This window comes from Bombyx mori, chromosome 17 (genome assembly GCF_030269925.1).
Source record: "Bombyx mori chromosome 17, ASM3026992v2".
NCBI lineage: Eukaryota > Metazoa > Arthropoda > Insecta > Lepidoptera > Bombycidae > Bombyx > Bombyx mori.
The window spans coordinates 15,001,827-15,014,586 of record NC_085123.1 but is presented as its reverse complement, the minus strand read 5'-3'; the positions used below and the strand labels follow the sequence as shown (position 1 = coordinate 15,014,586).

Sequence of the window (12,760 nt, the reverse complement as noted above, 5' to 3'; positions counted from 1 at the left end):
ATTTTGGAGTGCAGGCAGCCAAATCTGTGATGCGAATAGCAAACCAAGGTATGGCAATTTGTCCCGATTTGTGAAGCAAATGACGATACTACCTTTGTCAAACGCCAAAGTAGAAAGAATAATTTCTGATATTAATAGGATTAAAAATCAAGATCGAAATCGATTTAATAATAAGAATATTGCTGCAATCATGCATGGAAAAGAGGGGCTGCGACAGTTGATGTCGCACATTTAATCCTGACAGAACTTTTATCAAGTTAATGGACTCTTTATGTAAATGTTACCCAACATAAAGAGAAGAATTTTAAGTTTAAGTTTCATTTTATTATTTTAATTTTTTAATTATATATTTATTTATAATTTAATTTAAAAAAAAGAACATTGCTCTCTTTAATTAATTGTGGTTTCTTTTTATTATTTTATTTATTTAATCAAGAAGATTCATGTTTTTACATAGTAACACAACAGCAAAAAAAGTAATAGATTTTGAGTAATACTCATTTTCTATTGGTAGAATTTAGTAGATTTTAACCTCCACAAGCAGTAGATTCGTCAAATAAAATCTGGTCACACTGACTACTACCAGTCTGACATAAATATTGGCGGCAATTGCCGCATTTTACTAGGGGTACGGCAGGACTCCGTACTTCTAAAAGTTCTAAATTCCCATCAAAAAGTAAAGTATTTTACTTCACTTTTCTATAAAGTTTCAAACCGAAAATAATTATTGTACTTTTTCCATACTCAATCAACAAAAAATCAAATGTAGTGTATTTTGATTAAGAGCAAGTGTGTAACTTAGGCCCATAATATCATTCAGGGTTTAAACTAAGGATCAACAAAACTTCGTTCAAATTTGATCCATAGATTAAACTACTTTCGTAATATCAATACAAAAACAAACAGAGATCAGCTGAACTGTGACAATGTTATGACGTGTGGCAACATTTTGTGATCCGTTCATTCTTTTCAATCTTTTAACAATCCCAAGCTAAAATTACACATCTGTATTTGACAGTTGCATCGTTTTTCCAAATAAAATTCAATAATTCGTTATGTCCGTCGAAAATAAAACACGCGTTCCCAATTTTTCAAAATCGGAAACAGAATTGCTCACAAGCTTGGTGAGACAATATAGCCATATATTGGAAAATAAAAAAAGTGATATGACAAATAATCAGCTGAAGGAGCAAACTTGGTCAAAGCTGGCCAAAGAATTCAACAGTTTGTCGTCATTTGTGTTCAGAAGTGACAAGACTCTTCGCGCAAAGTATGACAATATAAAAAAGAGGGCCAAGACCAAATATAGTACGTTTCGGAGAAGTTTGTATGGAACAGGGGGTGGACCATCCGCTGAAATTAATTTCAGTCAAGAAGAGGAAGTGGTAATGGAGTTATCTGGGACTAGTGTGATGGGATTACCATCTCGCAATGACTGTGATGAGGTATGTATGAGTAGCTTCTAATTATATCTATCTCTATTTGTCTTATAATCAAATGACCACTGATTAAACCTATACTTTACCAAAAGTCACCAATAATGAAAGAACAGCAGAACTTCAGAACTGTTTTCTATTCTAAGCAAAAATATGATGTGAATTTTACAAAAATGGTAAATTGGTGCAATTTTGTCTTTTTACAGATAGTAATAACAAAGGAAACAAAGGAAAAATATGCCGAGACCAGCCAAGACACAGCACTTCCGGCAAAAAATAATCAAAATATACTGGTGTGTATTAATTTTATATAAAAAAAAATCTGCCTATTCCCAATCCTAACAAGAACAGTGCTTTGCAGAATATACCACAGTAGGCCTGTGTCTATAGGCTAGTGAGAAAGTGTTAAGACATAATGTGTGCCAGAACGAGGTCCACTGTCCTGCCTGTTACTACCACAAACCATACAAGTGTTTCATTTTCTTAATCTGAAAGCCTGAAGCTGGGAGGACTTTAAAATTTGTTTTTATTAAACTGATTTGTATTTTCTTTGCCTTAGATTGATGAAAAAATTATTGAATCAGAAACCCCAAAGAGCAGTAATTTTCTATTAAAGAGAAAAATATCTACACCCCTCACCAAAAAGAATCCAGAAGTGTTCAATAAAACAATGAACAATTATAGTGCCTTGGCCAATAAAAAAATTAAATTACTGGACGCACAAATTGACAATTTAAATAAAAAACAAGAACAAGAAGTAAAGGAGCATGAACTGAGATGTACACTTCTACAATTAGAAATTGACATTAAAAAAAAAGTACTCGATAGTTTTAATTAATTGATAAAATGCGTTGTAATTAAATATATATGTAATTGTAAATTGTTGTAACTGTGTAATTAAATGTAATAAAAAAAGATGAGGTTGTTTTCATTTCATATTAAAAATTGGTTTTATTAAACATATAAAGGACAATAGTTCAAATATAGTAGTAAATTTACTTTATATTTTGATTTTCCTTTTTTTAAAAGGAATTCAGCTATTGTAAACTGCTAAAGTAATTGTCAATTAACATTTGCCTTCTATAACTATTGTTGCTGTAATTGCTGCTGAGGGTGGTATCTTGGTTGTTATCACTGCCAGTTACATCAATGATATTTTCTAAGTTAACATCTAAGTTAGGCATGACATCATTATGCTTGATACACAAGTTGTGTAAAATGGCTGTTGCAACAATGATATCTTGTACCAGTTCAACTTTGGTCTTAATTCCCAATGACAAAACTGGAAACCGTCTCTTCCATATGCCAAATGCCCTCTCTATACAATTCCGAGTTCGTATATGAGACTCATTGTATAGTTTCTCAGCTTCTGTGACAGGATTTTGTAGAGGTGTCAATAGATATTTTTTGTTCGGATATCCAGCATCACCGAGAAGAACTAGTTGGCCCATCTGACCTGATTCAAAAATAGCACAGAGTCTGCTATTTTGAAAAATGGTACTGTCATGGCTTGCCCCCGGCCATCTAGCCACAATATTCGAAAATTTCAAGTCTGAATTGCAAACTGCCTGAGTATTTAAGGAAAAATAGCCTTTCCTATTCCTAAAACACTCTGCATTTTGTCCACCTGGTGATTGAATCCGTATATGAGTACAATCAAGGGCTCCATACACTAGAGGAAACCTAGCCATATTGTAGAATCCATTCTGATGTTTCCTTTTGTCTTCTTCAGAATCTTGCAGCATTATATATCGGCATCGTCTTGATGCAATCGCTTCGGTAACTTTTTTAATAGCTTTTCCTGCTGTCGTTTGGTGAACACCACTGAAATCGCCAACAGTAATTTGCATGCATCCAGTAGCATAATAACGCAAGGTTAATAATAACTGGTTACACGCTGACAATGCATGATTCCTGCAATAAAAAAGTACCTAATAACATTACAGTACAAATAAACATTAGGTAATATATACTCAATACTATATATTTAATGGGTACTTTAAAAAAAGTCCTGTAAATAAAGTCCGCCTTACCGATTTGTGGGGTGTGATATGTCATTAGCAATTTCTTCTAAAATCGTAAAAGCTGTATTCTTAGATACACGAAAACGACGTATAAACTCCGTATCGTCCCACTTAACGAAATTGTTTTCTCTTGGTCTGACTAGATAAGGTCTGTTAAAATACGAATTGAAGTCATTGAGAATTTCTAAATCTTCAATATCAGAATCAGTGTCTTCATTCCACTCAGCCATTTTATAACACTATAAATGCCTACTTTTGTTAACAATTAAATTTTTACTTAATTTTACCTAATACTTATCTCTATTTACTGACACTAACTTTATATTACATTTACTTTGACAGGAAACAACAGCTGTTAATTTCGAGCAGCCATTTTAAAAAGAGCAGTTTAAACCCAACTCATGGTTTAAACGCTCCCTCATGGTCGTTTAAACTTTGCGATAGTTTAAACTCTGAAGGGCAGTTTAACTTTGATTGAAATTACGAGTTGATCTTCAGTGACAGTTTAAACCTTCGATTTTAGTTTAAACTACGATTGATATTATGGGCCTTAGAGTTAAGCTAAAAATAAATTTTACAAATATCCAATATGAACACTATTAGCAAGACAGCTCGTATCGTACGCAAAAGACCTTTTAGAGTGTCAATTGAAGGAAACATAGGATCTGGAAAATCAACATGTATAAAATTCTTCAACAAGTTTCATAATGTTGAACACCATACTGTAAGTAGACCATATTTTCCTACTTATTAATCTTCGCAGCTGGGACAATTACCATATATTTGAGACTCAGCCATAGTCTCGAAAAAGCGCGTGTGTTCTGGCAGTAACCCAATACCAAAAAACCCAATAAAAAAAAATAAAAAAAAACCAGGTAGGACTTCTCAACTGTCCAACTATTTTCTTTATTGCTTTTGTAGGCAGAAGAACATACGGCCCACCTGATGGTAAGTGGTTACCGCCGCTCATGGACGTCAGCAATGCCAGGGGCAGAGCTAAGCTGCTGCCAACTAGCAAAAAATGCACCAAAACAACTCTCAAATTGGAGTTAAGCTTATTGTTGAATAACTGAGCTTCCCATCTAATATTGATAATGAAGAATTTAAAGCAAAGTTTAATAAATAAATATAAAATTGTAATTCCCAGGAGCCTCTACATGAATGGAGAGATGTTAGTGGCCACAACTTACTTAGCCTAATGTACAGTGATCAGAAGAAATGGATCTTTACATTCCAGCACTATGTACATCTGAGTCGGCTTAAAATTCAAACAAGCCATCCTTGTAATTCTAATATAACAGTTAAAATGTTTGAAAGGTGAGATGTATTACATTAATGGATGCACTCATAGTTACAATTAGTCAAGGCATAAAAATAGAAAGAATGGTTACCCATATATTGAGGTCTACAGAATACAGCTTTTAAATTGATTATGTCTGAATGTTGTCAGTTTTGGGAGTTATTAAAATGGAATATTTTTTGTATATAAATGAGTAGTCATTCTTAGCAATCTTATTGATTCTTTGAAGCAATTAAACAAATCTGTTTGTGTTTTGCTTAACAGTTGTCAACCGCCAAGTTTGCCATTCTAAATCTCTAAAAACACACTGACTGGCATACGCATTATCAAATTTAATTTTTTATCAAAAGTAAGAGTAAAAGAACACAGCTAATCAACTTTTCCACCTGATCTTAACAGTGACACTGTTGAGAAGAATCTTTCTCAAGTAACATCATCTTTAATCACCAATTTTTTTTTCTTATTTCTAAGAAACACAATGGTTTTTTCAATCTTATTATGTATAAGTGTAATATTTGTATTTCCTCCTTTTATGGTATACACCAATTTCTTATAATATTCCACAGATCAGTTCAAAACAGTAGATATTGTTTTGTCGAGAATGCTAGAAGGCAAAACTTTTTAGAGGACCCTGAATATCAAACATTATTAGCTTGGTATGACTACACTGAGAAGTGCCTCGATACTAGCCTAGACCTAATTGGTGAGTTTTTTAAAAACCATGTTGTGGGATTTGTATTAATTTCAACAGGAATCTCCATGTACTAAAACATAACATAATATATGACATATGTGCTTGACATTTCTGTCTACATTTAATAAACTTTCATTCAAACTGTCTACATTTAATAACGTTCATTCATTAATTTTCAGTATACTTGAAGACATCGCCACAAGTAGTGTGGGAGCGTGTAATGAGACGAGGCAGAGCTGAAGAATCTGAAGTTCCTTTAGAATACTTACAACAGGTACTTACTTAGAATACTTACATTAGAATACTTCCTTTACAATACTTACATCTGAAGACTACAACCTTTTACACTCGATAGGTCATGATAGTGGTGGTGGTGTTATATATATATTTTTTTTTTTTATTGCCTTTGTAGGCAGACGAGCATACGTCCCACCTGATGGTAAGTGGTCACCGTCGCTCATGGACGTCAGCAATGCCAGGGGCAGAGCCAAGCCTTATTTTGGTGATAGTGGGTCACCTCTCAAGTACAAATGGTTAACATTTTTACTTAATCAAGTTTTTTTATTTACACAAATGAATAGACCTGCAAAAGGTATTGTCAACTTGACTAGCAAAAACTATAAAAGTGCATTTTTAATCTAATATAGGCAGTTCAAATATATGTTCTGAAGCTAATTTTTATTGCCATTTCTGAGTTACTTAGTTGAATGAGTTTGTAAGTGAAATGACTGTGAAACTTACACAGCATGTATATACATATATATATATGTTTAATAATCCATACTGTTTCAAAGTTGTAGGTATTAAGAAATAAACAGCTGTTATACTCCTGTTCCGACACATATACAATAGCAACTTAGATAAAATTATTATATTTTAAATCAACCTCACTGATAAAATATTGAAAATCGAATTCCAGTTTTATTTTTCAATTCTCAGGTTCACGACTCTTATGAGTCATGGTTGAATTCCGAAGTTGGCTGTGAAGTTCTGACGATAGACGCTGATAGACCTCTAGATCTAGTCAAAGAAGACTTAGATCGATACACATACAAAATACTGGGTGGAAATCATACAAATTAATTGACTTGTACATAACCTGTGATTGTTAGATGGTTTATGACTTTTAAAATTTTTTCAACCTATACAACTTGACAACAGTATGATTTGAAATACTGGTTTTATTTTAATTTTAAATTTAATTTATTATTGGTGCTAAGGCATTTTGTGAGCCCACATAGGTAAGTACCACCACCCTACCTACTATGCTGTCAAGCAGTAATGTGTTTGGGTTTTTAAGGGGGGGGACTGTTGCTGTACTAAAAATTGAAACTTAGACCGCTTGTTTCAAAAGCTTAACTGCATTTATGTCATTAATGTTTATGGGCTCCAGTAACCACTCAACACTAGTCAGCCCATGAGTTCATTGACCCATCTAGGTAATCATGATTGTTTAATGGTGTTTGAATCAGACCATTTCATTTTATTTAAAAATAATAATTGAAAACGTAGCAAAAGAACACCAAACAGCTGAGTTATCTGCTTATATCAAGACTATTTGAAATTTAAGTCTAAATAAACATTTTGAATTTAACTCTCTTGGTGTATTCAGTATTATTATTGTAAGCATTAACGTTATGTAGTCTGTTTGTCAGATTTATTAAATATTTTAAAGGTTGGTTATTATTGTAGATATATATTTCTAAGAAAACTGTTTTTTAGTTCTTAAATTTTAATTATTACATAAAACAAGCATTCAAAATTGTATAAAATAATAAAAATTGAACTTCCATATACTGCTTTTATTTATCACAAAAACAATAATAATTTATTCCTACAGCCTTTATTTTGAAATCTGTATTATCAATTAAATGGTAGAGTATTGTTGTGCTGCTGACGCACATTACTTGACACCAGTGTACACTCCATAAATCTTATATCTTTTTAACATTACTGTTACTTTACTATACCAATATTGTTCACATTCACAAAAACATTATAAATAACATATAAAAAAAAATCCCACAAAAAAATTTCAATTTGGTCATACATTAACAATTATCTATTTATTTAAAATTATAATATCCGATAGTATTATATATTAATACATGTGATATTAAGTTACTGCCATTTTCATAACGTGCACTCTGTTAGATTAATACATTTATAAAAGCCTTCTGAAAATTTAAAAGCAGAACTGTGCAATTGTGTAAATGTCAATTCTGAGTACATGTTGAAGCTTATTTCATACTCATTGCCTCTTAATTAACATTTTTTTTATTTGATGCACTACACTACACTTATACGTGATATACATATATATGCTATAAGTACATCTTGCAAACTAGTTATCAGAATATAGAAAATTAATTTCACCGTTAAGAAAATTAACTAGTCATATTTATGGAGGGAACCCGTGTTCAGCAATGTTCGTTCCGCTGCTAAGACCAAAATTACAATGACTACTTACTAATTGCTTTATTCACTTGATCATAAATAATTAATATTATACGTAATGTAACAATATTATAACAATACAGATCACAAAATTTAACTAAATTCACTACAAAGTAACTCAACGGTACAAATGATCAGCTCTGATATTGGATGCGATCTCACTCTCCCATTTATCGCCGTTCGACAGAAGTTTCTCCTTATTGTATAAAAGTTCCTCATGTGTCTCTGTTGAAAACTCGAAATTCGGACCTTCCACGATTGCATCAACCGGACAGGCTTCCTAAAAATTCATAGTACACTTTATTTATCAATGTTTTTCCAAGCTTATGTCCACAATTAAATGTTTTTTTTAACCATTAGGTATATGTGCAGACGAACTCAAAGCCTCTTAACTGTTTATCTGAGCCCACAGATATCACCACGTAAACCGTGACATGCAACCAAAGTCCTAATCATATTGTGTAATTACTGTCTGAACCAGTACAATCAAAATGTCCTTTCAATTATTAAGAACATTGAAGCTACAGTTTTAATTTAGCTAAAATAACAGCAGGAGCATACACTCCTCATTAAAAAAGAATAAAGTTATGCAGAAACTTAACATACTTGACAGAAGCCACAATAGATACACTTTGTCATGTCAATATCGTATCGAGTGGTTCGCCTCGAACCGTCCTTACGCTCTTCTGCTTCAATCGTGATAGCCTGGAAGTTAAAAAAATGTAAATTTAACAATTCAATAATTTACGTGTTATTCGTTCCGATATCGAGTCGAGGGAACGCGCTCTCGCCCCCGTCACGTTACAGCCGGAGTCCCGCAAGGCTCCGCCCTCTCCCCGTTACTGTTCAGTTTGTATATCAACGATATACCCCGGTCTCCGGAGACCCATATGGCGCTCTTCGCCGATGACACGGCTATCTACTACTCGTGTAAGAAGAAGTCGTCGGCGACTTCAGACTGCAGCTACCACCATGGGACAGTGGTTCCGGAAGTGGCGCATCGACATCAACCCCACGAAAAGCACAGCGGTGCTCTTCAAAAGGGGTCGCTCTCCGAACACCACACTGAGCATCCCACTCCCGATTAGGCGCGTCAACACTCAACACCTCCGCCATTCGCTCAATCACGATGTATGACCAACCCATACCATGGGCCCGAAGGTCAAATACTTAGGCGTCACCCTCGACAGAAGGATGACATTCCGCCCCCACATAAAGACGGTACGCGACCGTGCCGCCTTCATACTATGACGCCTCTACCCGATGATATGCAAGCGAAGTAAAATGTCCCTTAGAAATAAGGTGACACTACAAAACTTGCATACGCCCCGTCATGACCTATGCAAGTGTAGTGTTCGCTCACGCGACCCTCACTCACTTAAAATCGTTACAAGTCATTCAATCCCGTTTTTGCAGGATAGCCGTCGGAGTCCCGTGGTTCGTCAGGAACGTCGACCTCCATGACGACCTGGACTTAGGAGTCCATCAGTAAGTATCTGCAGTCGGCGTCGATGCGCCACTTCGACAACACCAACATTACCACCAAACATTAAAGCAGATTATTTTAAATGACATTGTTATTTCTAGTCATTTGTAAAGACGTAATTTCAGTTATGTATTTCTTCAGAAAAAATATTATTAGATATGAGACTTACACAATACATCCTAATAATATAATTTAGGCCTCCTAGGCTTTGTGTGTTTATTTTTTACTATCAGTAATCTGAATATATTTGTTTTATGTTTATCACCATAAACAAAATGGGAACAGTTTAAAAATATCAGGTAATTCCAAGAATTATTTATAGGGCGACTTTAAAAACATTAGTATATTTTTTTTTATTTTTTATTCCTACCTATACTGAAAGCCTTCAGCAGCTATATCAGCATTATCCTAGCGTGTAGGTGAGAGCTCTCAGGGCTCAAACTGGAGGTGTTGCTAACACTGGCCCTAGCAAGAGCAGTGCTTCACAGAATTTACCACTGGATTGGAAACGCGACCCACTGAGAAAATCCGGCGAGAAATTCAGTGGGCTGTGTTAAGCAATAACTGTGAAATATACAATATGAATTTTGTTAATAGTAACCTGTGCTGGACAAATGGCTTCGCACAGCTTACAAGCAATGCACCTTTCTTCTCCTGAAGGGTAGCGACGTAGAGCATGTTCACCTCTGAACCGAGGCGACAGTGGCCCTTTCTCAAATGGATAGTTGATTGTTGCTGGTTCCTGAAATTTTTTGCCAAATAATGAACATTTCATTTCTGCCTTTTTTATTTGTGTTGCCAGCCTGTGACTAATGTTCGTAACTGTAAATATCCTATCTGCTTTAGCAGTAAGCATATAATTGCACAACACCTACATAAAATATAAAGCACTTTATATTTTAAAAATGCTTAATAATTAGACTTTAAAACAGAATAAATTTGCTATGGGTCATTCCTATAGAACCAACATTCATGATGTTTTCTTAATATAATGGATACTGAACTTATTAAATTACATAGAATTTTGGGCCACACCACCCTCGCCATTTCTGTGACATTATTTTTTTAATTCAATTTTGTCTATCACAATATGGCTGCATGTGATTGACTTACATATTCCAATAATCTAACCCCTCTAATCTAATGTAATAATCAAATGATTGCCCCATTTGGTCACTTTTGAGTTTTAATTAAGGTGTTTAACATTTAGAACTTAAGAAAAATACTCCTAAAATGTTTAGCTACTTGAACATTTCTGCCAAATTTAAGAATCAATATTTCTTGATTCATAAAAAACAGAGAAGTTATTCCCTAACGACCCTTACTCCTAAATCTGAATATTTACCTTGAAAATATGAGCCAAAGTAACAGCAAATCCTCGGGCTAACTCAGTCCAGAACATTGTCTGAGCTGCTCTATCTGACATAGCCCTGAAAGACATGTCTTGTTCCTCTGCATTCACATATTTATATCCAGGTATGTTCTGTGGGTAAACCTTCTCAACATTTCCTTCTGATGATGAGCTGTACTGTGCCCGTTTCACTATCACACCACTAACTCCTGATGCTCGTACTTAAACCATTAAATTCCGGATTAATGTTGACTTTATTTATTTTAGAATGTTAATAAAATAGGATTGTGAGAATATATTATTTTGTAATTAATTAAAATGTCTGTTTTATCCACAAAAATATAGATTGAAGATTTAGCTTCTGTTAAGACAAAAGAAAGGTAGCTATCTTTTCTACTGCTTAACGGCGCATTACCATAAATTTAGTTTAGATTATTTTATTTTAATTAATTTATTATAGTTATTTTAAATTACTTTTAGATTTATGAAACATAAGACAGATATTGTTTAAATTGAGTTTTTTGATTAAAGCCTCATTATTACACTAAGCTTGGATATTTAAAAAAATAACTAATTTAGTGAAGTGTTCAAGTCCGAATGCAAAAAAAATGTCTAATGAAGTGGACATTCTGCTTGATCAGCTGGTAAATTGACAATTAGGTTATATACAATTGCGTAACAAAAAAACACTAAAATCGAAAATTAAGAAGCTAAACATTCTTTTGTATATATTACCTCGTGATGAGACTGAAAATATCTTTGCTAAAGACATTTTCTCATTAAATTAAGTGGTTTCTTTAGAATTAACTGAGTTTATAAACACTAGCCGACGGCCGACTAGGTTGGTACTCTTGGTACAGATTAGGGTCGACATGAATCGATTTAAAACGATTTTATATTTTGATTCATTTTGCGATACTACGATCTCCACTCTGATAGGATAGTATTCTCTCAAAGTTTGTTTTCAGATTACCAATCCTAAATTTACACGGTTATTTTGTATGTTTGTATTTTCGTTGAAGGACAGGTGCTCAATTTAATAAGGTAGTGTTTTTCCAAGTGGTAAAAAATGTATTGTTGTTGTTTTATTTATGATTACTTATTTTGAATTGATAAGTTTTTTGCTTAGTTATCAAATAACGTTAAATATTGTTGGACTTTGTATATTAAATGTAATGGCAGGCAACACTTGACACTTGATTAGATTTCGAATATTGGAATTATTTTAAATGTTTTAAAAAACAGATCATTGTATTCTCGTAAGAAAATGTCAGTTACTTCTCATCTAGACACGGCATGAAAAACATGTAATAGTTTTATAAAAAATATAAAGATAAAAAATTGTATAATGGTGTAAAAGTGTTAAAGCTATCTGCAATATAATTATAATGAAGCAGTTGTGTTTTTAAATAGCCCCTCATCACCTACAGAACCTAATCCCTCAAAATTTAACCATCCAACAGGTTATGGGCCCAGCACGCTTCCACTGCGCTTTTCTTACATCCCTTGCTCTTATAATTTTTTGTTCATCTTCAACCCAAATTTTATAACCGTTTCTTACGTAGCCAACCAGAATACCCTTTTTACAACGATCATCAAGCTTTTTTAGTCCAGAATTTATTTTAAAATATGTAGTTGAGCCAAATCTTCGAATATTTGAAACATCTGGTTTTATTCCAAACCACAATTCCGCAGGAGTTTTATTTTTTCCTTTTGTTGGACATCGGTTTAATAAGAAGCTAGCCGTTAGTAATGCTTCTCCCCAGAGATATTTGGGTACAGCTCCATCCAAAAGCAAGGCTCTCGTTTTCTCCATAAGAGTACGGTTAAGTCGCTCTGCTTTACCGTTCAATTGCGGTGTGTATGGAATAGTTAAGTCCAGGACTATTCCTTTATTTTGACACCACGATATTAGACTATTGTTTGAATATTCAGTCCCATTATCACACCTAATCTTTTTTACTTTCAATCTAAAATGATTCTCCGCCAAAAATATAAATTGTTTTATTTTA

The 12,760-nt window shown here is 33.6% G+C and overlaps 4 protein-coding genes across 5 annotated transcripts; 2 read left to right on the top strand and 2 right to left on the bottom strand.

The window, feature by feature from the left end:
- The first annotated feature begins 579 nt into the window (after positions 1–579).
- Positions 580–4,133, top strand: LOC134200483 (myb/SANT-like DNA-binding domain-containing protein 3). 2 transcript variants are annotated; one of them, XR_009975444.1, is made up of 4 exons: positions 581–1,445; positions 1,643–1,729; positions 1,996–3,608; positions 3,803–4,133. XR_009975444.1 is itself a non-coding variant. In XM_062673476.1 (3 exons), the coding sequence occupies exons 1-3, from the start codon at positions 1,056–1,058 to the stop codon at positions 2,272–2,274; spliced, it is 756 nt and encodes a 251-aa protein (XP_062529460.1). In that variant the 5' UTR covers positions 580–1,055; the 3' UTR covers positions 2,275–4,133. The 2 variants fall into 2 exon arrangements, 1 of the variants encoding a protein (XP_062529460.1); XM_062673476.1 differs by having other exon boundaries at positions 580–1,445; positions 1,996–4,133.
- LOC101741300 (deoxynucleoside kinase) lies at positions 584–7,246 on the top strand. Its single transcript, XM_004926620.5, has 6 exons — positions 584–802; positions 4,015–4,184; positions 4,608–4,777; positions 5,327–5,463; positions 5,634–5,728; positions 6,394–7,246. The coding sequence occupies exons 2-6, from the start codon at positions 4,050–4,052 to the stop codon at positions 6,535–6,537; spliced, it is 681 nt and encodes a 226-aa protein (XP_004926677.1). The 5' UTR covers positions 584–802; positions 4,015–4,049; the 3' UTR covers positions 6,538–7,246.
- On the bottom strand, positions 2,359–3,690 carry LOC119629754 (putative nuclease HARBI1). The gene is made up of 2 exons (XM_038016752.2): positions 3,470–3,690; positions 2,359–3,350 (listed from the first exon to the last, which is right to left on the bottom strand). Exons 1-2 carry the CDS (start codon positions 3,688–3,690, stop codon positions 2,474–2,476), a joined length of 1,098 nt encoding a protein of 365 aa, XP_037872680.1. The 3' UTR covers positions 2,359–2,473.
- On the bottom strand, positions 7,244–11,597 carry Ndufs8 (NADH dehydrogenase (ubiquinone) Fe-S protein 8). Its single transcript, NM_001046851.1, is given in 5 exon segments — positions 7,244–8,191; positions 8,518–8,616; positions 9,999–10,139; positions 10,743–10,969; positions 11,484–11,597. Coding segments are annotated over 5 exon segments (666 nt in total). The 5' UTR covers positions 11,521–11,597; the 3' UTR covers positions 7,244–8,029.
- Between the last annotated feature and the right edge of the window lie 1,163 nt (positions 11,598–12,760).

Excerpts from the sequence above, each read along its gene's own strand:
- LOC134200483 (XM_062673476.1), top strand. The coding sequence starts at position 1,056 with ATGTCCGTCGAAAATAAAACACGCGTTCCCAATTTTTCAAAATCGGAA. Across the intron at positions 1,446-1,642 it reads CTCGCAATGACTGTGATGAG|ATAGTAATAACAAAGGAAAC; the intron begins GTATGTATGAGT and ends GTCTTTTTACAG. Across the intron at positions 1,730-1,995 it reads AAAATAATCAAAATATACTG|ATTGATGAAAAAATTATTGA; the intron begins GTGTGTATTAAT and ends TCTTTGCCTTAG.
- LOC119629754 (XM_038016752.2), bottom strand. The coding sequence starts at position 3,690 with ATGGCTGAGTGGAATGAAGACACTGATTCTGATATTGAAGATTTAGAA. Across the intron at positions 3,351-3,469 it reads ATATCACACCCCACAAATCG|GAATCATGCATTGTCAGCGT; the intron begins GTAAGGCGGACT and ends TTTTTATTGCAG.
- LOC101741300 (XM_004926620.5), top strand. The coding sequence starts at position 4,050 with ATGAACACTATTAGCAAGACAGCTCGTATCGTACGCAAAAGACCTTTT. Across the intron at positions 4,185-4,607 it reads ATAATGTTGAACACCATACT|GAGCCTCTACATGAATGGAG; the intron begins GTAAGTAGACCA and ends TGTAATTCCCAG. Across the intron at positions 5,464-5,633 it reads TACTAGCCTAGACCTAATTG|TATACTTGAAGACATCGCCA; the intron begins GTGAGTTTTTTA and ends ATTAATTTTCAG.